The sequence below is a fragment of the Stenella coeruleoalba genome (genome assembly GCF_951394435.1).
Source record: "Stenella coeruleoalba genome assembly, chromosome: X".
Lineage (NCBI taxonomy): Eukaryota > Metazoa > Chordata > Mammalia > Artiodactyla > Delphinidae > Stenella > Stenella coeruleoalba.
The window spans coordinates 95,844,608-95,868,402 of NC_137152.1; the positions used below are offsets into that span (position 1 = coordinate 95,844,608).

Consider the following 23,795-nt stretch of genomic DNA (forward strand, 5'->3'; position numbering starts at 1 on the left):
ACTGTACTTCTATAAATGTAAAGAAAACTTAAGATGGAAAAGAATATTGTGTTAAGATTTGCAAATGTATGATTATCTTACTTTACCCGAATTTTTTTTCCAACAGAAATGCAGCATCCATTTTACCTTCTCTAACCTCCCAAATATATATATATATGTACGTATGTGTATATGAATGTATACGTAGATATATATGTATTTTTGGTGGGTTTAATTTTTTTCATCTGTTACTGTTTTGGGGCCTTCATTTAATACCGGTTAAATCTTGATTCCTTTTATCTAAAGTGTATAGAGTTTTTAAGAAAATGATTCTCTGAATATGGTCTTCCTCATTATGTACTTTTGTGTTTATTCATATTTATGAAGGGATACTTTGGGGAAAATAACAATTCTAATTCAACCCTTTGCTTAAGTCCTTAATCTTTTTAAGCTACAAAGGTACTTAGTAGTTCTTATCTTCCTGCACAGTTTTTTAATGTTAAAAAGTTGGGTACATGTGAAGGAAAATATCCTGTTACAATAGAAAAATCGAAAATTGCTGATTGGTAACCTTCCTATGCAAATTAAATTGTCCCAATTGGCATAAAAATCTCTGGGCATCTATCAGTATACAAACATATAAGCTCTTTATGGGCCTTTGATTTATTAATGTTGTAATTTCTAATTTATACCCATTTTAAACAAAGTTTTAAAGAAAAGATATTTGGTCTTTGTTTCTTTTCTTTTTGAAATAGGAAGCAGAGAACTCTGCATACAAAGTTGGAAATGAGTCCCCTGTACAAGAATTGAAGCAAGATGTGTCTAAAAAGGTTTGTAAGATAAAATGTTAATATTAGTTTAGCAGATGTCATATTTTTATGGTATATTTAAAGTGGAAAATTTTTTATATTCTTTTAGTATAGTGCCCTGTACGCGGTGGATGTTCAGTAAATCTTCCTGAATCTGTTGAATTTGTGATTGAAGGCGCATCAGGCTTTTTAGAAGGCATTTTGTAATCGAACTAATTGGTAATTTATCCTTGAATCAGTATTTTGAAAAATGTTTTGTAATGTGTTTTTATTTTTTATACCTGTATTTTTATTAGAGTAAGCTATAGCTACTCTTGAGGCTAGTACCAAGAGGTAAAGGTACTGAAAAACTCAGTGCAGCAAATTCTAATGTCTTGAGGAGTTAGAGGTTACAAGAAGTCATTACTCTTCTAGTACCTTTGATAACTTTTAAGGAATTGATCATATGAAGCTTCAGGGTTTGGTTTACTGGAAGAGACTGAGCATAAGATAAAAATTTTGGCAATGGGTTATTCACAGTATCAGGATAAAACCCAAGGAGAAAGAACAGTGTGTGTCTGTTCATTTATACCAGTTTTGAGTGTTTTCTGGGCCCCAGGCACTGTTTAGCGAGTGGATTTCCAGAGACCAATGCTACGACACATCCTCTATCCCAGAGTTTCTCAACAGCAACACCTTTGGGGTGAATAATTCTTTGTTGTGGGGGGAAGGAGAGACTGTTCTGTACATTGTAGAATGTTTAGCAGCATTCCTGGCTTTGACTCACTAGATGTCAACGTCCGCCCCCCCCCCACCACCCCTACCCCATCTTGACAACCAAAAATGTCTCCAGACATCACTGAATGTCTGGGGGAATGATACCAGGCAAAATCACCACTAATGTAGATTCATTGTTCTACCCTTATGGAATTTAGAAACTAATGGACTACATATTTTAATATTGATCATACTTTTTCCTTTAAAAAGAAAAATTTCCTTTTTGGGAAAAATGGTTTTGTGTATCAGCATGAATGAGATAACAAGAGTGGTACCCTTTTTTTTTTTTTAAATCAGAAATGTCCCACAATTCTACACAAACAAACAGCTGTCTTGATTTTTTGGCGTTCCCTTCTGGTTCTCACTCATTTGCTTTTTTTTTTTTTGGCCTGTTTGTAGTGTAGATAGAATTTTGTTGGTGATGGTGTTGTTTTGTTTCTGACAGAATTTTATATTCTACCTTTTCCTCTTAACATTTTTTGATTTTTATCATATTTCTACATGATTTTTTTTTTTTTTTTTTGCGGTACGTGGGCCTCTCACTGCTGTGGCCTCTCCCATTGCGGAACACAGGCTCCGGACGCGCAGGCTCAGCGGCTGTGGCTCACGGGCCCAGCCGCTCCGCAGCATGTGGGATCTTCCCGGACCGGGGCACAAACCCACGTCCCCTGCATCGGCAGGCGGACTCCCAACCACTGCGCCACCAGGGAAGCCCTCTACATGATTTTAATACTCAGTTTTCATTTGGTCTATTAGCTTCCATCAAGCAAATGGATTATTATGTATCTAGCCGTTTTTATTGTTGAAAACTTGAAAAGTTTCTGTTTTTCCACTAGAGCTTTTCTTTCCCTTTTTAAGAATTTTTTTCTTGGGATAAAATACAAATGGGTAAGTATAGTTAGTAGCCAAAAAAAGGTGATTTTTAAGGAGAGTTTAGAAGCTGAAAAAGTAGTAAACACTATGGAGCCATAGAGTGAGTCTTAAGACTCTAGGTATTACTTTGTAAGTTCTGGCCTTTTCAAGTGAATTAAGTATCCAACATTAATGATAAAGGCTGTGGAGTTACACCCTGGATCAGGGTATAACACAATCCCTGTTCCCAGTAGCTTACATTTTAGTAGAGAAAATTGGATAAACACAAAACTGAGTGTAATAAGTGTTCAAGTAGACTTGCAAACTTTATAAGAACACAAAGGGAGGCTTTACTTTCTCCTCGAGGATAGGAATGGGGAAGGAGGAAGTAGCATCTGAACTGGTTCTTGATGAATGGATAAGATTTGGGCAGGGGGCTTCCCTGGTGGCGCAGTGGTTGAGAGTTCGCCTGCCAATGCAGGGGACACGGGTTCGTGCCCCGGTCCGGGAAGATCCCACATGCCACGGAGCGGCTGGGCCCGTGAGCCTTGGCTGCTGAGCTTGCTCGTCTGGAGCCTGTGCTCTGCAACGGGAGAGGCCACAGCAGTGAGAGGCCCGCGTACGGCAAAAAAAAAAAAAAAAAAAAAAGATTTGGGCAGTCAGAGATGGAAGAGGAAAGGCATAACCAAAGGCGTGGAGATGAGGAATGTGCAGAATGTTTGACGATGAGTCTAGAGGCCAGAGTTAGGGCCAGATTATGGGAATGCCTCTCATGTCATACTAAAACATCTGGTTTTTATTTTACAGTCGCTGTGAAAGCAATGATTTTTTTGAAGCAGGGAGGTGATAGGAAACAGTTGCTTTAGCATGATCATTTCTATGTTAGTCTTGATTCTCACTGTTCTCTTGTTCTTTCCCCATTTGCTACCTCCTGAAACCCGGCAGAGAACGGGGGTGGGGAAACAGGGCTAGGTACTGTAAATAGGTGCTATGGGGGCATATCAAGAGGTAGAAAACACGGGCCTTGTTTTCCAGGTGTGGAGAAAATATTTATATAGAGCTAGCTCGTGTACTACTCTGTATTTATATTCTAGTTCATATTATAATGAACAGTAAGAGTGATAGGAGTTCAGAAGAGGAAGAGATTGTCCTCAGGTAAGGGATTAGAGAAGGTTTAAGATTTTCAACCTTGTTTTAACCCCTCTGATGGCATAGGCCTTTTCACTCTGCATAGTGATTATTTGAAACCTTTACATTCACCTCATGCTCACTGTGCCCACCTGCATCTGCTTACTTTCATCAGATAACCTTGCTTCCCACACTGCATGTAGGTGTTAGAGGCTAAGAAGCCTGAATTCAGTCCTTTTCATCATCTCTCACTTCCCTCACCTGCAAACTTGTTGTCATCTTTTACCTCTTTTTCATGCCATTCCTGAGAATTTAGTATTCTTTTTTTTTCCTGTCCGAAGTAGAATGATATAATATAAAGAACACTGGATTTTTTGGAGAAAAACCTAGATTTCAGTTTTGACTTTGTAGTTTACTAGCTGTGGGACCTTGGGCGAAATACTTAATGCCTTTACCTCAGATTCCTGCTTTTGTAGAAGGGAGATAATCTAGCTCCCTCACACGGCCTGTGTAAAGATTAAATGGCAAATGTGTGTACTGGGTCTGATACACAGCAGACCTTCTTTCTTTTCTTCTCCAGAACTTGTTATCTTCCTTTCCATTGGCTCTTTCCCCTCGGCTTATAAAAATGCTGGATCATTTTCTTGCACCCTCTTCCATGTATAGCCAAGCTTTTTGAGAACGTAGAGTGTGCTGGCTGTTCCTGTCTTCACCTCTTATTCATTCGTAAATTTACTGTAATCTGGCTTCTGTTATTGCTAAAGTACTCAGAGCTCAGAAACTACCTAATTGACAAATTAGGTGGACTCTAGTTAATATTTCTCTGGTAAAAGTAAGGTAGGTCTAGGATAAAAATTTGAAGATTGAGAAAAATTAATATGTAGAATATGCTGGGAAATCAGGGATGAATATTATTGAACGGCTTAATATCCAGTTCAACTTGGCATGAATTTGTAGTAAACCACATCAAGATAGTTCCATAACACATTCTGTTAACTTTCTGGAGCCAAAGAATTGAGAAAGCAGAAGTCATCCATGTCTCCGTGGTGGAAAGATAAGTGAGTGGGCTGGGAGATTTATTGTGTTAATAATGACAGGACGGGTAGAAAATATATTTTCTTCTAAATGTTGGTAGGAGACGCAGAAAGCCTGCCTGTAGTTTTCAACTGTAGATAAGAAATAAAAGGGAAAAAAGGCAAGATGAGGTGGGTATTTGAACTCTTTGCACGGTCCTGCCATCTCTCTGCAGAACAGGGGATTAGATGTAGCCTGTTTAAGAACATTAATCTCCCTGCATCTGCTGGCTTTCCATGTCAGGCTTGAGTTCAGAGCTGAACAACTTGAAATCTTGTACAAGGTGGTTTTGATTCTCATAGTTTTGTTAACTAGGCTCAAACCAGCAGGCAAGTAACTTGGCATAAATATGTAAATGAACTATGACATGAAGCATCTGAATGTAAATTTAGGTTTAAACTTTCTTTTACAGGGTTGATTGAATTTTTGTGATTACACGTACTAACACAGATTCCCTATATAATGGTTAAGAGTACAGTGTCTGGAACCAAACTCCCTACGTTTATGCCAGCTTCATCACTTACTAGCTTTGTGACGTTGGACAAATCACTTGGTCCCTCTGTGCCTTAGTTCCCTCATTTGTATAATGATGATAGTAAGAGTGCTATCTTACAAGGTTGTTGTAAAGATTAAAATACGTAAAGTGTTAAGAACATTGCCTGGCACATAGTAAGTACTATATAAATGATTAGCTGTTATTTTGTTCTTGTAAATAGCTTCACTGTTTTTTTTCAACTGCTTTTTAACCTTTCATCAGATTATTGAAAGTATTATTGAAGAGAGTCAGAAAGTACTACAGCTGGAAGATGACTCTTTGGATTCCAAAGGAAAAGGACAGTCTGATCAGGCTACTGCCAGTCCTATCATGGCTGGAACAGATATACCTGGATTGTTAGCCGTAGATCAAGTACTGCAGGAAGATTCCCAAAAGGCAGAGAGTCAGGATGTATCTGAAGAAACTGAATTAGAATCAAAAAAATGTTTTCCTTCTGATGACACATATGACAAGCCAGTAGATGAAACCACTAAGTTAACTGAAATAAGTTCAACTGAACAACAGCTTAATGTGCCTGAAACTGAAACAGAAGTGTTGAACAAGGAAGCAGTGGAAGTCAAAGAAAGTGATGTTCTAGAACCTGCATCCTCACACTCCTTATCTACTAAAGATTTTGCTGTTGTGGAAGAAGTTGCTCCTGCCAAACCACCAAGACAGCTTACTCCAGAACCTGATATAGTAGCTAGTACAAAGAAGCCTGTTCCAGCACGCCCACCTCCTCCAACTAATTTCCCGCCTCCTAGACCCCCACCACCATCTCGACCTGCTCCACCACCAAGAAAAAAGAAAAGCGAATTGGAGTTTGAGGCTCTTAAGGCACCTGATCTAGATGGCAAGTATTAATTGAGAAATAGCTATTTTTGCGGGGAGTTCTTGGAGTTGAAACTTGAACTTTCTGATTTTTTTTTCACTTTATGCTGTATATAACAACATTGATGACCAAGTTATAAAACTTATTTTAGTAATAGAAAATCAAAATGTTTACATTGGTGTTGTTACATTACTGTAATTAAACATTTCAGGAGACTTTCAAATCTGTTACCATTGGAGAGCCAGTGTGGCATAGTGAAAAGAGCGTAGAATTTGGAGACTTCAGATTTGAATTCAAGTCCTAGTTCTCTTCATGTGTAAGTTGTGTAGCCTTGAGGAATTTAACATATTTGAACCCTGGTTTTCCCATATATAAAACGAGAGTAATAAAACCACTTTTCTCAGAGGATTGTTCTAAGCATCAGCCAGATAAAGGTTAAAGCACTTTTCAAGCTATGTATAAGGTCTTATATAAATATTAGTTGTTGTTGTTGTTGTTGTTATTATTGCAGTTCCCAAAGAGAATATTACATCTGATACTCTCCTAACTACAAACATGGCTTCAGAGAGTACAGTCAAAGATTCTCAGCCTTCTCTTGATTTGGCAAGTGCTACCAGTGGAGATAAAATAGTTACTGCCCAGGTTGGTGAATTTGTGTTATATTTGATACAGGCTTTCTCAACTTTCTGCAACTGGCTGGTTTGTTGATTGTTTTGGTTTTGGTTTTGCTTTTGGTTTTGGTTTTGGTTTTGGTTTGTTGATTGTAGAACCTTCTTTCTTCTCCAGGCCAAATATTTCCTTGTCCCCAAAACCTGGCTACCTTACATCCCTTGTCTAGCTCTGCTACTTAAGTAGCTGGCTGATTCTGGCAAGCTATTTAACATCTGAGTCTGAGATGGCTCATTGATGAAATGAGGGGAAAACCTTCCTTGAAGGTTTCTTGCAAGGTTGAAATGAGCTAGAGTATGCCAAGTACCTGGCATGTAGTAGGTATTCAAAAAGTGACAGATGCTGCTATATGTAATATTTATTAATAAATACCAACTATAATCTTCATTTATCTGACCTATAGTGGTCAAAATTGGGGACTTTTATTTTTTATAATTTCCTTTTCCTAATCATGAAAAAAAAACTTCATACACTAGGCTATGTATCCATATATGAGGCAATAGAAAGGACTTGATAACATGAATTTCTGCCACTGTCAAATTCTGGGATTCAAGAGGGTTACTTATGTGGTAGCTGTGGTTAGGGCAGGTTAGCCGACTGGGAGATACTATCATACTAAGTGAAGTAAGTCAGACAGAGAAAGACAAATATCATATGATATCGGAATCTTAAAAAAAAATGATACAAATGAACTTATTTACAAAACAGAAACATACAGACTTGGAAAACAAACTTATGGTTACCAAAGGGGAAAGGTGGGGGGAGGGATAAATTGGGAGTTTGGGATTAACATATACACACTACTATATATAAAATAGATAATCAACAAGGACCTACCGTACAGCACAGGGAACTCTGCTCAATATTCTGTAATAACCTCAAAGGGAAAAGAACTTGAAAAAGAAGAGATACATGTATATGTATAACTGAATCACTTTGCTGTACACCTGAAACTAACACAACATTGTTAATCAACTATACTTCAATATAAAATAAAAAAATTTTTTAAAGCAAGGATTCTGTGGCCAATGGAACTTGGAATAAAATTCAAAGCACATACACACACAAAAAGACACTATAGTCTTTTCAGAGCCTTAGAGCAGAGGTCAACAGTGGCCTGATTTTGTAGGGTCCCCAAGCTAAAAATGGTCTTTATATTTTTAAAGGGTTGTTTTTAAAAAAAGAATATGCGACAGACACTATATATGAAGCAAAAAGCTTAAAATATTTACTATCTGGCTCTACAGAAAACGTTTGCCAACCCCTACCCTCAGGATATCCATGTGTATAGCTCTGATTAATGGCAATATTAGTGCTGGCATTTTACTGGTAGAGAACTGCTTTTGGGCCAGGTTCAAATAGAACATTTATTTGCTTTCAAGACTACTCAGACATTATTTCATGAGCAGCAACACTTTTGGTACCCAATGTTTTTCAGCATGCTGGGAATAATAAAAGACTGAAATGGAGTGCTCCATTTAAATTTTCAGTAGGCTCCATTATCTGTATTCTGCAATTCTTTAGAACTGTGTGTGGTAATGAATAATTGAATATTTATAGAAATTGATTCAGTCTACTTTCTGTTTATAAAATTATAATTTCAGGAAAATGGAAAAACACCTGATGGGCAGACAATAGCAGGTGAAGTGATGGGCCCTCAGAGACCTAGATCCAACTCTGGGAGAGAGCTTACTGATGAGGTATAATTAGATTTTTTGGTTCTTGAAAACATAAAACATAGAGGTCATGATGAGAAGACGAAAAAATTCTAGAGATGAATGGTGATGATGGTTGCATGACAATGTAAATGTACTTGATGCTGATGAACTATACAATTAAAAGTGGTTAAAATGGTAAATTTTGTATTATATATATTTTACCATGATTTAAAAAAATTAGCTTTATTGCTGTTAGGCAAAAAAATCATAATGTAGAGGAAAAAATGAAAATTGAAGATTGTCTTAGTTTTTTTTTTTTAATATGCTGGAGTTTGAACTCTGACTTAAACTTGCCCTTTCACATAATTATATGGTGGAATAAGTGTATTGAAAGCAAGGCCTATGTTTTATAGAAAGTGGGCTTAAAAAAAACTTGATATTATAGGTATATGTTTTTATACATATTGGATTATGTACAGTGTATACAGACTCAATGTTTAATTCTTACCTTAAAATTTAGTATACATCTATTGGCCAATTTATTCAGAATGAAGTTTTGAAGCAAAATCTTAACTTTTGTTTCTTTTAAACAGTACATTTAAAAAAATTATTGTACTTTGGAAAACGGTTTGGTAGTTCCTCAAAATATTAAACATCGAGTTACCATGACCCAGCAATACCAATCCTATGTATACACCAAAGAGAAAGGAAAACATACATCCACACAAAAAATATACATAGGTGTTCATGCTAGCGAAAGTGTGGAAACGACACAAATGTCCAACACTGATGAATGGATTAATAAAATGTAGTATATCCATCCATGTGGACTATTTTTTGGCAATTAAAAGGAAAGAGATACATGCTGCAATATGGATGAACCTTGACAGGATGATGCTAAGTGAAAGAAGCCAATCACAAAAGACTACATACCATATGATTTAATTTATATGAAATGTCCAGAATAGGCAAATCCATAGAGAAAAAAAGTAGATTCGTGGTTGCCAAGGACTGGGAGGAGAGGGGAATACAGCATGACAGCTAATGGGTTTATGCTTTCTTTTGGGGGAGGTAGAAATGTTCTAAACTTAGATAATGGTGATAATTGCACAACTCCGTGAATGTACTCAGAACCATTGAATTATACGCTTTAAATGAGTGCATTTTGTGGTGTGGAAATTGTATCTCACTAAAAATGTTTAAAAAATTATTGTACAAGTGGGAGGGGCCCCAACAGTGAGGGGCCCGCGTACCGCAAAAAAAAAAAAAAAATTATTGTACATAGTACTGAATGTATCTAGAAAGTTCTTAGCTTGAATTTTTGAGGATTTTGTAGATTCAAAAAGATAATTAAATTATAGGTACTCTTGGTGTTACTTTTTACTTCAGGAAATTTTAGCCAGTGTAATGATTAAGAATCTGGATACTGGAGAAGAAATACCTTTGAGTCTTGCAGAAGAGAAACTGCCAACAGGTATTAATCCTCTCACTCTACACATCATGAGAAGGACTAAGGAATATGTAAGGTATGGCCTAATGTTATTATTTATCATTTGTAGTATTTCATTCAGAGTGGTGAAAAGTTCTCTGTTTATGAACTATGAGAGTCCCTAATTTGGTTTCATTCAGTCTTCTTTTTTTAAAGTTAGAATTAAAATTAGAGTTAGTTAATGTATGTATTCTTAAACTTTTTTCTCTCTCTTTTTTAAAATGAGCTTTTTTTTTTAAGATTCCACATATAAGTGATATCATAAAGTATTTGTCTTTCTCTGTCTGATTTATTTCATTTAGCTTAATGCTCCCAAGGTCCATCCATGTTGTCACAAATGGCTGGATTTCCTTCCTTTTTATGGCTGAATAATATTCTTCTCTGAGTGTGTGTGTGTGTGTGTGTGTGTGTGTGACATTTTCTTTATTCAGCTTTGTTCTCAAGATTGTACAATTACTTGGGGGAAAATATATATATATCTTAAATCTCATAGTATTTGGTTTGTCTTCTTTTAAAATGATTTATATTGGATTGGCCAAAAAGTTTGTTTGGGTTTTGTTATGACATCTTACAGAAAACCCAAACAAACTTTTCAGCCAACCCAATATTATACTAGAGACAATATTAGAACACATGAAGCTAAAAAGCCATGTGGGATAAACGCCTGGTCTTCTGAAACCTCGCTTTAAGGATCAGAAATTTTATAAATAATTGTATTGTCTTTTTAGGGTCAGAAAGTGTCTTTAGAGTGAGGTGATTGACTTTACTGTGAGTTGTATGTAGAACTAAGAAATAATTTCGGTGAAAGCAAAGCTTTCACATGATGTGCCTGGTAAGTAAGGAGGGAGATATTTATAAGTTAATGTGTCATTTCTGTGCAGCATGTTTTGCCCAGCAAAAAGCCTTGTTTGTGTTAGGTTTTTCATAAATTCCTAAATTGCATTCGTTTGCATTTTGTACATTGCACCTTGCTTAAAGATTCTACGCTATGATCTTTCAAGTCTTTAAATTCTCAGGGTCATCATTTAAATTAAACTTATATAAAGCATGTTAACATTTTTTTCTTACAGTGATTAGCTAATTGTATACTAAGTACACATAGAGATTTTTGAGAAGTGTAGGGGAAATGGCTTCTTATAAAATGACTACTTCTTCTTGTAGTAATGACGCAGCACAGTCAGATGATGAAGAGAAGTTACAGTCTCAACAAACAGATACTGATGGTGGAAGGTTAAAACAGAAAACGTGAGTTACATTACATCCCTTTTCTTCATTTCAGGCTTTTATTTTATATATATATTTTTATATATATATATATATATATATATATATATATATATATGAGAGCTGCCATATTTTAAATCTATACTCTGTCCAGTTTATATGTCCATCCACCACTACCACTCCCTGCCCTCGGGCAATGGATTATGAGTTCCTTGAGGCTGTCTTGGTCATTTTTATAGCATCTGACATACAGTAAATGATCGATACATTTTGCATCATGCTTGTATTTTTCTGATGGTAGGTGCCAGAAGTGTTGGTAGAAGAACATGATTGTCCTTGAAGTTGCTTTTTCCATTTCTCATCTCTCCAAATCGTATTTGTCTTTCTAAACCCAACTACGTGAGATTCTTCCTTACTACTCCAGTACATAGTAAAGTTTTTCCGGTTCTCAATTTCAATGACACCTATTGTCTACATAACTTACATTTGCTGTTTATATTTTATATTATCTTAAACTGTTTTCTGATTTTAAAAAATAAGATAAATACATGTTAAACAACTAGACCATGTGTTGCAAAAGGATTTTGATCACATCATTCTTCTTTTTCCCCTATAAAAATCTAGCACAGTGGTGGACATGTATGTTTTGCTTGATTATACACAAGTCACTTAATTGGCAATAATTCAGTCTAAGGCCTAAAATGAGCTCTCCACTCAAGTCTGATCTTCTCCTAGTGTGGCAAGTATAGCAAAGAAAGCATTGAGATTTTTTAGAGCAGGTATGCCCACAGTGGAGGTATATGATAACACCTCAGCTATCTGGACCTTGGCCTTCTAGCAATGGCAACTATCGGGAACCGGAGAATTAGAATTGTTCAGGAGACATATAGACATCCAGGAAAGATGTCACTTGCTCCATGCACTAAAGCTCATTATTTTTTAAAAGAAAAGCTCCTCAGGTTCATTCAAAGCCTTTATACTTACTTCTTACATAATTTCTAAAAATCTGGTCATCTGGTATCTGATCTCAGAGCAAAATAGAAGCAGCAAACTGACATGTAAATCAACACATAAGAATGTCACATAATACTCTGATTGCAAGAGAGGAATCAGAAAATGATAAAAAAGGACTCGCATTGCACAACCATTTCACATGGCAGTGCTTTCAACTTCTTCTTATGTTGTGACATACAGAACATGGTATTATTTGCACTGAACCCTGGGGTAAACTGATGAGGCAGCTGATGGCCAAAAGAGACTGGCCCAGGGTTCTGGTTTCTCTGGGCCCTACCCTGTTGCCTTGAAGGCTGAGAGGGGAACCAATATTATGGCTCACTTGCAATCCATTTGAAAAGCCTTGAATGTATTAAAGAATAGTAAAGATGGTAACTGACCCTATTTATTAAAGAAAGAAACTTATCGAGCATTAAGTGCCATTAAAGAAGGCACAAAAGTATGTATTTTAGAAATGTTCTCATCCAAAATGATTAAAATATGTTTCCTTGCTTAAAGTAGTACTAAACCTGTAGTTAACCAGAAAATATAACTTCAGAGTTATAGGTAGCAGAGACCTTATTGTGATTTTAAAAATGGTTTATCTGTTTTTAATCTCTATATCTGTATTTAATTTCTGTAGCACAGATATAGAGAACAAATTAGTGGTTACCAGTGGGGAGAGGGAAGGGTGGGGAGGCAAGATAGGGGTAAGGAATTAAGAGGTACAAACTACTGTGTGTAAAATAAATAAGCTACAAGGATATATTGTACAGCATGGGGAATATAGCCACTATTTTATAATAACTTTAATTTGATTTTTATTTTATATTGGAGTATAGTTGATTTACAATAGCATGTTAGTTTTACTGGTATACAGCAAAGTAATTCAGTTATACATATATCCATTCTTTTTCAGATTCTTTTCCCATATAGGTTATTACTCAATATTGAGTAGAGTTCCCTGTGCTATACAGTAGATCCTTGTTGATTCTCTATTTTATATATAGTAGTGTGTATATGATAATCCCAAACTCCTAATTTATCCCCCCCCACACCTTTCCCCTTTGGTAACCGTAAGTTCGTTTTCGAAGTCTGTGAGTATGTTTCTCTTTTGTAAATAAGTTCATTTGTATCCTTGTTTTTAGATTCCACATGTAAGTGATATCGTGTGATATTTGTCTTTCCCTGTCTGACTTACTTCACTTAGTATGATAACCTCTAGGTCCGTCCATGTCACTGCAAATGGCAGTATTTCATTCTTTTTTTATGACTGAGTAATATTCCATTGTATATATGTACATCTTCTTTATCCATTCCTCTGTCAGTGGACATTTAGGTTGCTTCCGTGTCTTGGCTATTGTGAGTAGTGCTGGTATGAACATTGGGGTGCATGTATCTTTTCAAAGTATGGTTTTCTCCAGATATATGCCCAGAGAAGTGGGATTGCTGGATCATATGGTAGTTCTTTTAGTTTTTTAAGGAACCTCCATACTGTTGTCCATAGTGACTGTACCAATTTACATTCCCACCAACAGTGCAGGAGGGTTCCCTTCTCTCCACACCCTCTCCAGCATTTATTGTGTGTAGACTTTCTGATGATGGCCATTCTGACCGGTGTGAGGTGATACCTCACTGTAGTTTTGATTTGCATTTCTCTAATAATTAGTGATGTTGAGCATCTTTTCGTGTGCTTTTTGGCCATCTGTATGTCTTCTTTAGAGAAATGTCTATTTAGATTTTCTGCCCATTTTTTGATTGGGTTGTTTGGTTTTTTTGATATTGAGCTGCATGAGCTGTTTTGTATATTTTGGAAATGAATCCCTTGTCTGTCACTTCGTTTGCAAATATTTTCTCCCATTCTGTGGGCTTTCTTTGTTTATGGTTTCCTTTGCTGTGCAAAAGCTTTTAAGTTTAATTGGGTCCCATTTGTTTATTTTTGTTTTTATTTTCATTACTGCAGGAGGTGGATCCAAAAAGATCTTGCTGCGATTTATGTCAGAGTGTTCTGCCTATGTTTTCCTTTAAGAGTTTTGTAGTATCTGGTCTTACATTTAGGTCTTTAATCCATTTTGAGTTTATTTTTGTGTATGGTGTTAGAAAATGTTCTAATTTCATTCTTTTACATGTAGCTGTCCAGTTTTCCCAGCACCACTTATTGAAGAGACTGTCGTTTCTCCAGTGTATATTCTTGCCTCCTTTGTCATACATTAATTGACCATAGGTGGAGTATAATCTATAAAAAGTTTGAATCACTACATTATACACCTGAAACTAATATAATATTATAAATCAACTATACCTCAAAAAAAAAGGTTTACCTGGGAATTCCCTGGCGGTCCAGTGGTTAGCACTCTGCACTTTCACTGCCGAGGGCCCGGGTTTGATCCCCGGTTAGGGAACTAAGATCCCACAAGCCGTGTGGTGTGGCCAAAAGAAAAAGGTTTATCATCTGTGTTTTATGATTATCAAAATAATACAGAAATGGGTAAAAAAGAAAATGAAAGCCTCTCATACTCTCACCCCCAGAAATAATCTTTAGGTATGTTCACCATAGAATTTTTTTAAAATTTATTTATTTTTGTCTGCGTTGGGTCTTCATTGCTGTGCGCGGGCTTTCTCTAGTTGCGGCGAGCGGGGGCTACTCTTCTTTGTCATGTGTGGGCTTCTCGTTGCGGTGGCTTCTCTTGTTGTGGAGCACAGGCTCTAGGCGTGTGGGCTTCACTAGTTGTGGCACGTGGGCTCAGTAGTTGTGGCTCGTGGGCTCTAGAGTGCAGTCTCAGTAGTTGTGGTGCACGGGCTTAGTTGCTCCATGGCATGTGGGATCTCCGGACCAGGGATCGAATCCATGTCCCCTGCATTGGCACGTGGATTCTTAACCACTGTGCCACCAGGGAAGTCCCCACCATAGAATTTTTTTTCTCACAAAAGTGAAGTTATACTGTGTCTATAGTTTATTGACTTTAAAAAAAAATACCTATTATGTAATGGACATCTCTTCATATCAATACCAGTTGTAGCATATTGTAGTCTTTCTGTCAGTTAGACATGGGAGTTTGGTGCTGCAGATAAAATAGTTAGGAAGACAATCGTAGTCTCTGCCCTCATAGAGCTTCCAGTTAAATAAGAGAAGCAGACACTAAACATGTAATTACACAGATAAATCTAACTATGTTTGTAGTAATTACTATAGAAGAATATATGGGGTGCTGTGGGTGTGTATAACAGGAAAATCTGTTCTAAAGAGTCAAGGAGGGCTTTTTTAAAAGAGAGCTGTTTGTTCTGAGACCTAAAAGATGAGTAGAAATTAGCCAAGGGAGAAGTGTTCCAGGCAGAAATAACCACCCATCCAAAGGCCTTGAGGTGACTAAAAGCTTGGTACATTTCAAGAACTGAAGTTAGGGCTTCCCTGGTGGCACAGTGGTTAAGAATCCGCCTGCCAATGCAGGGGACACGGGTTTGAGTCCTGGTCTGGGAAGATCCTACATGCCGCGGAGCAACTAAGCTCGTGCGCCACAACGACTGAGCCTGTGCTCTAGAGCCCGCGAGCCACAACTACTGAGCCCACGTGCCACAACTAGTGAAGCCCACGCGCCCAGGTATCTGCACTTTAAAACACTCCCCTCCCACTCCGTTCCCACCAAGTGATTATTATCCACCACTGAAAACTAGTGCTCTAGAGGATATGATATTATACATTGGGGGGAACTGCCTATATTTCCTTTGTAGCCATATTGATTTGAGTATATTTATTCCATAGAACAAGGGATTTGGGAACTCAAAGACCTACTATGTATATAAAAAAGGAGTTATTTCAAAATGATACACTTCACCAGTCACAGCTCATGAGATTATCTGTGAATTGTTGAACTTTTACAATTAGTTGAGTTAATAAGAAGTAATTTGGGTTGGGATTTTTGGTTTTTTTCTTTTTTTGGTATTTTTGTTAAGGACTCAACTAAAGAAGTTCCTAGGAAAATCAGTAAAGAGAGCAAAGCACCTTGCTGAGGAATACGGCGAACGTGCTGTAAATAAAGTTAAAAGTGTTAGAGACGAAGGTAAGTGAAACAGAACATTTCAACTGAATACTTAATTGATTTGTAATCATTTAAATTTAGCCTGTAGCTTGTAAGAAGCATTCTATTTTATTGAAAGTAATAAACCTTAATAGCTAATATCTTAGTATTTCAATAAATCATGTTACTCTCACTGTCAGTTTTATGAGTGGGAAGAAAAATGAATTTATGCTTCTTAAACATGAATTTGTACATACTTTGTGACTAGCAACCTGGAAGAGTTGAGTGTTCAGTAATCAGTTGTAAATTCGTTTTGTAAGGCTATTTAGTGTTTATAAATATTCTCAAAATTAGGTAAATTTTCTGAATTTCCACACCTTAACTTCCTATGCCTTTGTTATAATTGTGCTCATTTGTTTTATTTAATAAACACTTATATAGTATTTATTCTGTGCCAGACACTGTTCCAAGCACTTTCACCTGTGTTAACTCATTTAATCCTCTTAAAAACTCTATGAGGTAAGGACCATTATTATCCCCATTTTATAGATGAGAAAACTGAGGCACAAAAAGGTCAAATACCTTGCCCATAGTCACACAGATAATAAATGGCAGAGCTGGATTTGGACCCAGGCAATCTGGTACCAGACTCCATGCTGCTAACCAATATGCTGTTTAGTAATAGACAGATTTTGCTTTTCCAATTAATGAATTTTCTTGGTAAGCAGTAGATATGAAAATACGACAGTAGGGTTATCTATATTAGCTAGTGATGATTTCTATTGCTTTTCTATTCAGTGTTTCATACTGATCAAGATGATCCTTCATCAAGTGATGATGAAGGAATGCCATACACAAGACCAGTTAAATTCAAAGCAGCACATGGCTTCAAAGGACCTTATGATTTTGATCAGATCAAAGTGGTACAAGATCTTAGTGGTGAACATATGGTAAGCAACCTTTTTATTTTTCAGGATTGATTCTGTTTTCATTGAGAGAAATACTTTGGTTTCTATAAAGCTGATGTCTTATGTATGTAATTTTGCTAGCCTGAGCCATGAAAAGTGAATTGATAATAATATGATTTAATGAATAGGTAATGCAAAGTCTGTCTCTGAATGATTGTTCAAGAAGTGACCTATTGAATAAGTAAACTCTAGGCCTGTATTATTAAGAAAGCTATGCAAACTTTCTTTTACCAGAGAAAGGTACCAAACTTTAAAGCAGTTAAGGGTGATCTGTCACTTTGAACAATGTTTAAAATGCTCCCTGGTATATTTTAAATAATTTATACAAATATTTCAAAGCTCAATATATTTTGTAAAGTGACAGAACAAGGAGAGAGGTAGAGGTACAAGTCGTCTATCAGAGTTAAAATGTACCAAAGTAGATATAAAGTTCACAAATACATTACAGTTACCCCCTGAAAATGCTAGGAACGCAGGGAAGGCAGTAATAAACTCAGAACTGGGTAAGTGATACTGTTGGTCTTCGATCAGGGAATCTGCTTATCTATTTAGATTTTAAATCTAAAAGTTGGCTTACACATATCAGTTGGCAGCCAGATTTGAATTTACTTTCGTGCTTATAATCTACACATAAAACATTTGAGTTGTATAGCACAGGGAACTATATTCAATATCCTGTGATAAACTATAATGGGAAAGAATATGAAAAAGACTGTATATATGTGTATAACTGAATCACTTTGCTCTATAGCAGAAATTAACACAACATTGTAAATCAACTATACTTAAATAAATTTTTTAAAAAGGTTCAATTGAGGGCTTCCCTGGTGGTGCAGTGGCTGAGAGTCCACCTGCCGATGCAGGGGACGCGGGTTCATGCCCCGGTCCAGGAAGATCCCACATGCCGCGGAGCGGCTGGGCCCATGAGCCATGGCCGCTGAGCCTGCACGTCCGGAGCCTGTGCTCCGCAACGGGAGAGGCCACAGCAGTGAGAGGCCCGCGTACCGCCAAAAAAAAAAAAAAAAAAAAAAGTTTCAATTGATTATAGTAACTTCCTTAAGGAATCTGATGAATTTCCTTGTACTGTATTGGTTCTCTTTCATTATTTCCAGTTTTAAGTAAATATCATTGAAGTAGGCTCCAAATGACAAATTTCTTAACATACTTGAATTTTGTGGAAATGAATGTTATTCCAGTAAGTAAACTGTTACCTTTAACTTGGATGATCTTTTTGACCTGCATAGATGTGTGTTATAACAGTGGTTATAACAGTATTTATTGTAATACGATTTGGCCTTTCCAATTTAAGTGTTCACATTCTTTACCATGCCTGCCCCCCCCCCCGCCACACACACACACACACACACACACACACACACACACACACACTTCCGCACTGTTCTTAGTACTGTCTATCTGGGAATTTTAGCCATATGCTGCAAAACCTTTTTTCTGGGGAGAAAAATAGAATGAGACCATACCATTCCAACACTTCTAAATAACCAGTGCTGTGAGGGTCACTGCTAAGCTGGGCCTTATTCTTCCCTCAGCCCTGGTCAGGAGTTGTTATTGCTATTCTGAGGTCTGTGCCCCCTCCTATCCCACTCGCCCTCATGGTCAGCTAGAAGACTGAGATCCCAAACTAGGATTTGTTCTTTTGCAATGAAGGTTTCTGGCCACCTCAGATCTCCCATTTCCATTAATATGTGGACAAGGTTTTGGGTCTTGAAGTAGTTTATTTTTATTTTTTTATAAATTTTGTTTTGTTTTGTTTTATTTTTGGCTGCGTTTGGCCTTCGCTGCTGCACGTGTGCCCTCTCCAGTTGCATCGAGCGGGGACTACTCTTCGTTGAGTGCACAGGCTTCTCATTGCAGTGGCTTCTCCTGTTGCGGTGCCCGGGCTCTAGGCGCACAGGCTTCAGTAGTTGTGGCTCATCGGCTCTAGAGCGCAGGCTCAGTAGTTGTGGCGCACGGGCTTAGCTGCTCCATGGCATGCGGGGTCCTCCCGGACCAGGGCTCGAACCCATGTCCCTTGCACTGGCAGGCGGATACCTAACCATTGTGCCACCAGGGAAGCCTGAAGTTGTTAGTTTAGATTATGCAAACTGCAACTGTCTTTTCCCTCTCTTCTAAAAGTCCCTTTTTGTGGTATTATAGCATCATTGGACTATTGGCCTTAAGTGGTGTTAGTTATGTGAGCATTATCTTAGTGTATAGTAAGTCCCCTTACATACGACCCTTGTTGTGAACTTTCAAAGACGCGAACGTGCGTTCACATGTCTAGTCACGTAAGTTAGTTCACATGTCTGGTGTACATTGTCACGTGTGTGCATCCTCTACAAGTGGTTGTGTTTTTGTGTACTTTACAGTACTGTATAGAGTACAGTAGTACAGTATCTTTATTTCAAGCCCATGATGTCTGGAAACAGGCGTAAAAGCAGCGGTGATGTAGCTGGTACTGTACTATGCTTTTCAAGGTGTACTGTACTGTAAGATTTTAAATGTTTTCTTTATTTTTTGTGTTTGTTATTTATGTATTATTTGTGTGAAAAGTATTATAAACCTATTACAGTACAGTACTGTATGGTTGATTGTGTTAGTTGGGTACCTAGGCTGACGTTTTACAAACGCACTCTCGGAATGGAAGTTGTTCATATGTAGGGGATTTACTGTATGTGTAATTTGGCATAATTTTTTTCTTTGGCTTAAAAACAATGTCTCAACTTCTAAAGTAATAACTTTGAACCTTCCTTTGTTTTCACAGGGAGCTGTTTGGACCATGAAATTTTCTCACTGTGGCAGATTACTTGCCTCAGCTGGACAAGACAATGTAGTAAGAATATGGGCTTTAAAAAATGCTTTCGACTATTTCAACAATATGCGGATGAAATACAATACTGAAGGTATTTTTCATTTATTGGTGGGTTTTAAAAAATCTGGAGACATCTGGCATTTTTACATTTTAGGTATAATGATACCCTCTTATCTGGCAATCATTTGCAGCAAGCACTACTTTCCATAAAAGCCACAAACTTAAAACAGAAGTCAACAGCAAAAAGCATCTAAACCCAGTGAAAAAAGCTACCACAAAGTTTTTGACTTTATCTCTTTTTAGGTGTACCGCAGAGTTAAATTCATCAACTACCGAGAACAAAGTTATTTGGTTTCCCCTGGTAACTTTCAGTTCTATCTTAGGTTAAAATGAAATATCTGATTAATCTAGAAAAAGAATGAGAATAATGTTTACATCCAGTAAGTAAAGAATGATTAAGGAAACATAGCCATGGAAAGTAAATGTGATTTGTCAGTACATCAAAGGGTATATGAAACTAGGTTAAATGGAAAAGAGAAACCCCAGAACATGATGTGTATACGCAACGATTACAACTATGTAAAATATTTCTGTATTGTGTTATCAGCAAAGTGTGTAAAATTGATGTAAATAGGAGCTTTAAGTATATGGGATTCTTTTCTTGTAATTATTGTCATTATTTAACTGCAGTACATTTTCTCCACAAACCCCTCACCACCCAATCATCCAAGGCTGAACACAGAAGTTAAGGGATGAGAGAAAGGAGAATAGAGGTAGTATGGGCAGGAGTATAGACTGTAGTTGAAGCAGCAGTTTGAGGAACATAGAAATCTAGGGAGGGCCACTAAACTGGCCAGCGAGGCCCATATACTTTAGTAGCCCCATGGGGTTGTTTGCAATATGTTATAATACATAATTCAAGATGATGATGAGTTGACAAAAAGTAAAACTATGTTTATTATACATTTATTGACCTGCCTGGAGCAGAAAGACTATTTTCAGTGGCCATTGAGACTTACCCCAGCCCAGACCCTTCCTGCCCCTGTATTCATCTTCCTATCTGTTACGATTGGCAAGAATGTCTTCACGATGAATAATGAGGACTTAACAGTATTTTTTTAAATTGGGGAAGTGGTTAAGCCATTTTATAAATATTTTATATAAAAATGATAAAAACAAATATTTTGGTGCATAAGAGTTAACACTTCGCTTGTTTAGAAAAATGTATTTTTCCAGAATGATGTATTCTATGACTTTTAAATAGGTGTTACTGTATTATTATTTCTGATTGATGTGTGTGTGTGTGTGTGTGTGTGTACACTTGTATATATACGTGCCTTTTTACAATTATTATGTTGTTTTAGGACGTGTGTCCCCATCACCTTCTCAGGAAAGTCTAAATTCATCAAAATCTGATACAGATACAGGGGTATGTTTATTATTTTATGGTTACTATTGTTACATACTATGATTTTTTACCATAAAGTACCTTATTGTTTATCAGATATTACAGGTACATGAAAGCATTTAAAATTGAGATGCATTAGAACTGAGTTTTTTTCTATTAGAATTGTTAAATGAAAAATTGTGATGTTTAAAGATTGTCAGACAGTAACTAATATTACTCAAGCTACTATACTAATGTAAACTTAAATAAAAAAATTCCCTCCCCTCAAATCCATGTTAGATATTTTAAAAATAATAATAGTAACAGACACCTGAATAAAGATAATTAAGGAAAGAAAAAAGATATTGAAATATTTTCATTTTTCCATCTTCTTGGTTTAATAAATGTTTTATCCCAGTGTCAGGTGTTTAAAATATCTTAATGATTTTCATTTGGTTTCAGAGCTGGAAGGTTAAATATAACTAGTTTTAACCTAAGAAGCGGAATGCAAAATATTACTCTAAGCTGTCCCTGTGCTTCTTGTGTATTCAGCAAGGCAAGGGTGATGTAAACAAATAGAACCTAAAATGTCCATCTGTTCAACAGTATTTTCCTGGGATTTCATTGGCTCTATAGTATTTGACACTAATTTTTCCTTACTCTAAACATACTCCTCTCAGCTTTCCATGGTTCTGTTTTTCCTTGTTCTCTTCCTATATCCCTGCTGCCTCTTCCTCTTCCACCCCCTAAAATGTTGCTGTTTTTCTGGGTTTTGTCCTTTGGCTATTCTCAGTTGACATATTCACTCGCTACCTCCAATCCTGAACTGGCTTTAGCTCCATAATTCTTGTTTCCTTTCAATAGCTTTATGTTTTTTAAACAACAGTGAAATCTTATTGTGCATGCTGCCCTTTTCACATAATAATATGTATAGGCTCTCTCCACCTACACGTTCTTTAAGCACATCAATTAATAGGTGTGAAACTAAACTCCCTCAACAAATGTTTTCTGAGTGCCTGTTACATGTGCCAGACACTGCTAGATTCTGCAAAATCAAATGAGACTTATTTTCTGGCCTCAGGGACCTTGCTAACTAGTGAAATAGATATATCTGCAATTATAGTATTGGATGGTAATACTCTATAGAAGATACTACACAAGTATACAAGTTAGCCTTATGAATTAGTGTGTCAGGAAAAGCTCCCTGGAGGCTTTGAACGAGGAATCAACTATGTGAGGGAAGGAAGGGGCGTATCAGAGCAAATAGCAAGTGCAAAGGCATGGAGGCTGAGACGACATGGCATGTTAAAGGTACTACCTGGCTGGAGCAAAGGGTGCATGTGTGAGAGTTGTAGGAAAGGTAGGCAGGATTGGTATTTTCAGTGGCTTTTTCTATTAAACCAAAACATACGAACTTTATCCTCAAGGTACTAGGGGAAGATGGGCTTTGAGGGGTTTGGGTCAGAAGCTGAATTAAAATGTTCAGATTTTTGTTTTGGAATGAGCATTCTCGTAGCAGTGTAAAAGATAGATTGGATGGGGGGCTCCTGGCTAGAGACAGGGAGACCACTTAAGAGGCTCTCAACCCCAGAGAGAAATGGGTACTTCGATTATGGTAGATTATGAAAGCAGTGAGTCTAGAAACCATAAAGAGGAGCTGAATTTGAGAAATATAAAAGAAGGACTTGATGACTGGACTACCTGGGTAGTAAGTAAGTAGCCTAGGATGATTCCCAGGTGTCCAGCTTGAGCAACCGGCTAGATATTAATGGTCATTCACGGAAATAGTTTTATTATTATCTACCCACAACCCTGCTTCTCCTGTTTTGAGCCTTCTTTAATGGTATCAACATCCATAAGTTACCTTTTTAACTCAGAAACACTCATTACTTTTTCGTCCTTACCCACATACCAAATGAGTTAAAAATTCTATCCGCTCCACCTCCTCCTACAAATGCCCATGGAATCTGACCCCTCATTACTCACCTCGTCTAGGTCCTTGACGCTCATTTAAATGCTTGCTGTAGCCTCCTAGTTGGTTTTTCTGTCTCTGGTCTCTACTGCCACCAGCTTTTCTTTTTTGGCCACACCACGTGGCTTGCGGGATCAAACCTGTGCCCCCTGCAGTGAAAGCATGGAGTCCTAACCACTGGACCTCCAGGAGATTCCCTTTTTTTTTTTTTTTTTTTTGTCAAAATACAGACCTGTGCCATTTTGTGATTTAAAGTCTTCTGGTGGCTCCTTGTCACCACTCTTCCTGATATTACCTCATCTTACCTTTTTAACTCAGTTCTAATTCCCTAGTACCTGTGCATCCTACTTGCCATGCCAGATATAGGTCTGTATCCTAAACACTCTTTCACTTTCATGTCTTTGTTCATGTTGTTTGCTTTGCCAGGAATTCCCTCCCTGTCCCCTTTTCTTACAGGGCAAAGCCCTACTCATCCTTCAAGATTCAGCTCAAATACCTTATCTTCTCTTATTATTTTCCCTGAATCAAGCAGACAAAATTGTTCCTCACTTGGGTTCTGACAGTAGTACATCATATGTACTTTGACATTGATATTATTTACCATGCCTTCCTTGGCAGTTTGTCCCTCTGGCTAGGCTCAGG

The 23,795-nt window shown here is 37.1% G+C and overlaps 1 protein-coding gene across 1 annotated transcript in view; it reads left to right on the forward strand.

The window, feature by feature from the left end:
- The window catches only part of WDR44 (WD repeat domain 44), an 80,987-nt gene that overhangs the window by 28,736 nt on the left and 28,456 nt on the right, over positions 1 to 23,795 (forward strand). The window contains exons 3-12 of the mRNA XM_079909816.1: positions 735 to 809; positions 5,356 to 5,986; positions 6,477 to 6,607; positions 8,239 to 8,334; positions 9,682 to 9,818; positions 10,943 to 11,026; positions 15,950 to 16,056; positions 16,813 to 16,964; positions 19,747 to 19,885; positions 21,159 to 21,223. Of these exons, the coding sequence (XP_079765942.1) occupies positions 735 to 809; positions 5,356 to 5,986; positions 6,477 to 6,607; positions 8,239 to 8,334; positions 9,682 to 9,818; positions 10,943 to 11,026; positions 15,950 to 16,056; positions 16,813 to 16,964; positions 19,747 to 19,885; positions 21,159 to 21,223 (1,617 nt within the window). The remainder of the gene's footprint in view (positions 1 to 734; positions 810 to 5,355; positions 5,987 to 6,476; positions 6,608 to 8,238; positions 8,335 to 9,681; positions 9,819 to 10,942; positions 11,027 to 15,949; positions 16,057 to 16,812; positions 16,965 to 19,746; positions 19,886 to 21,158; positions 21,224 to 23,795) is intronic.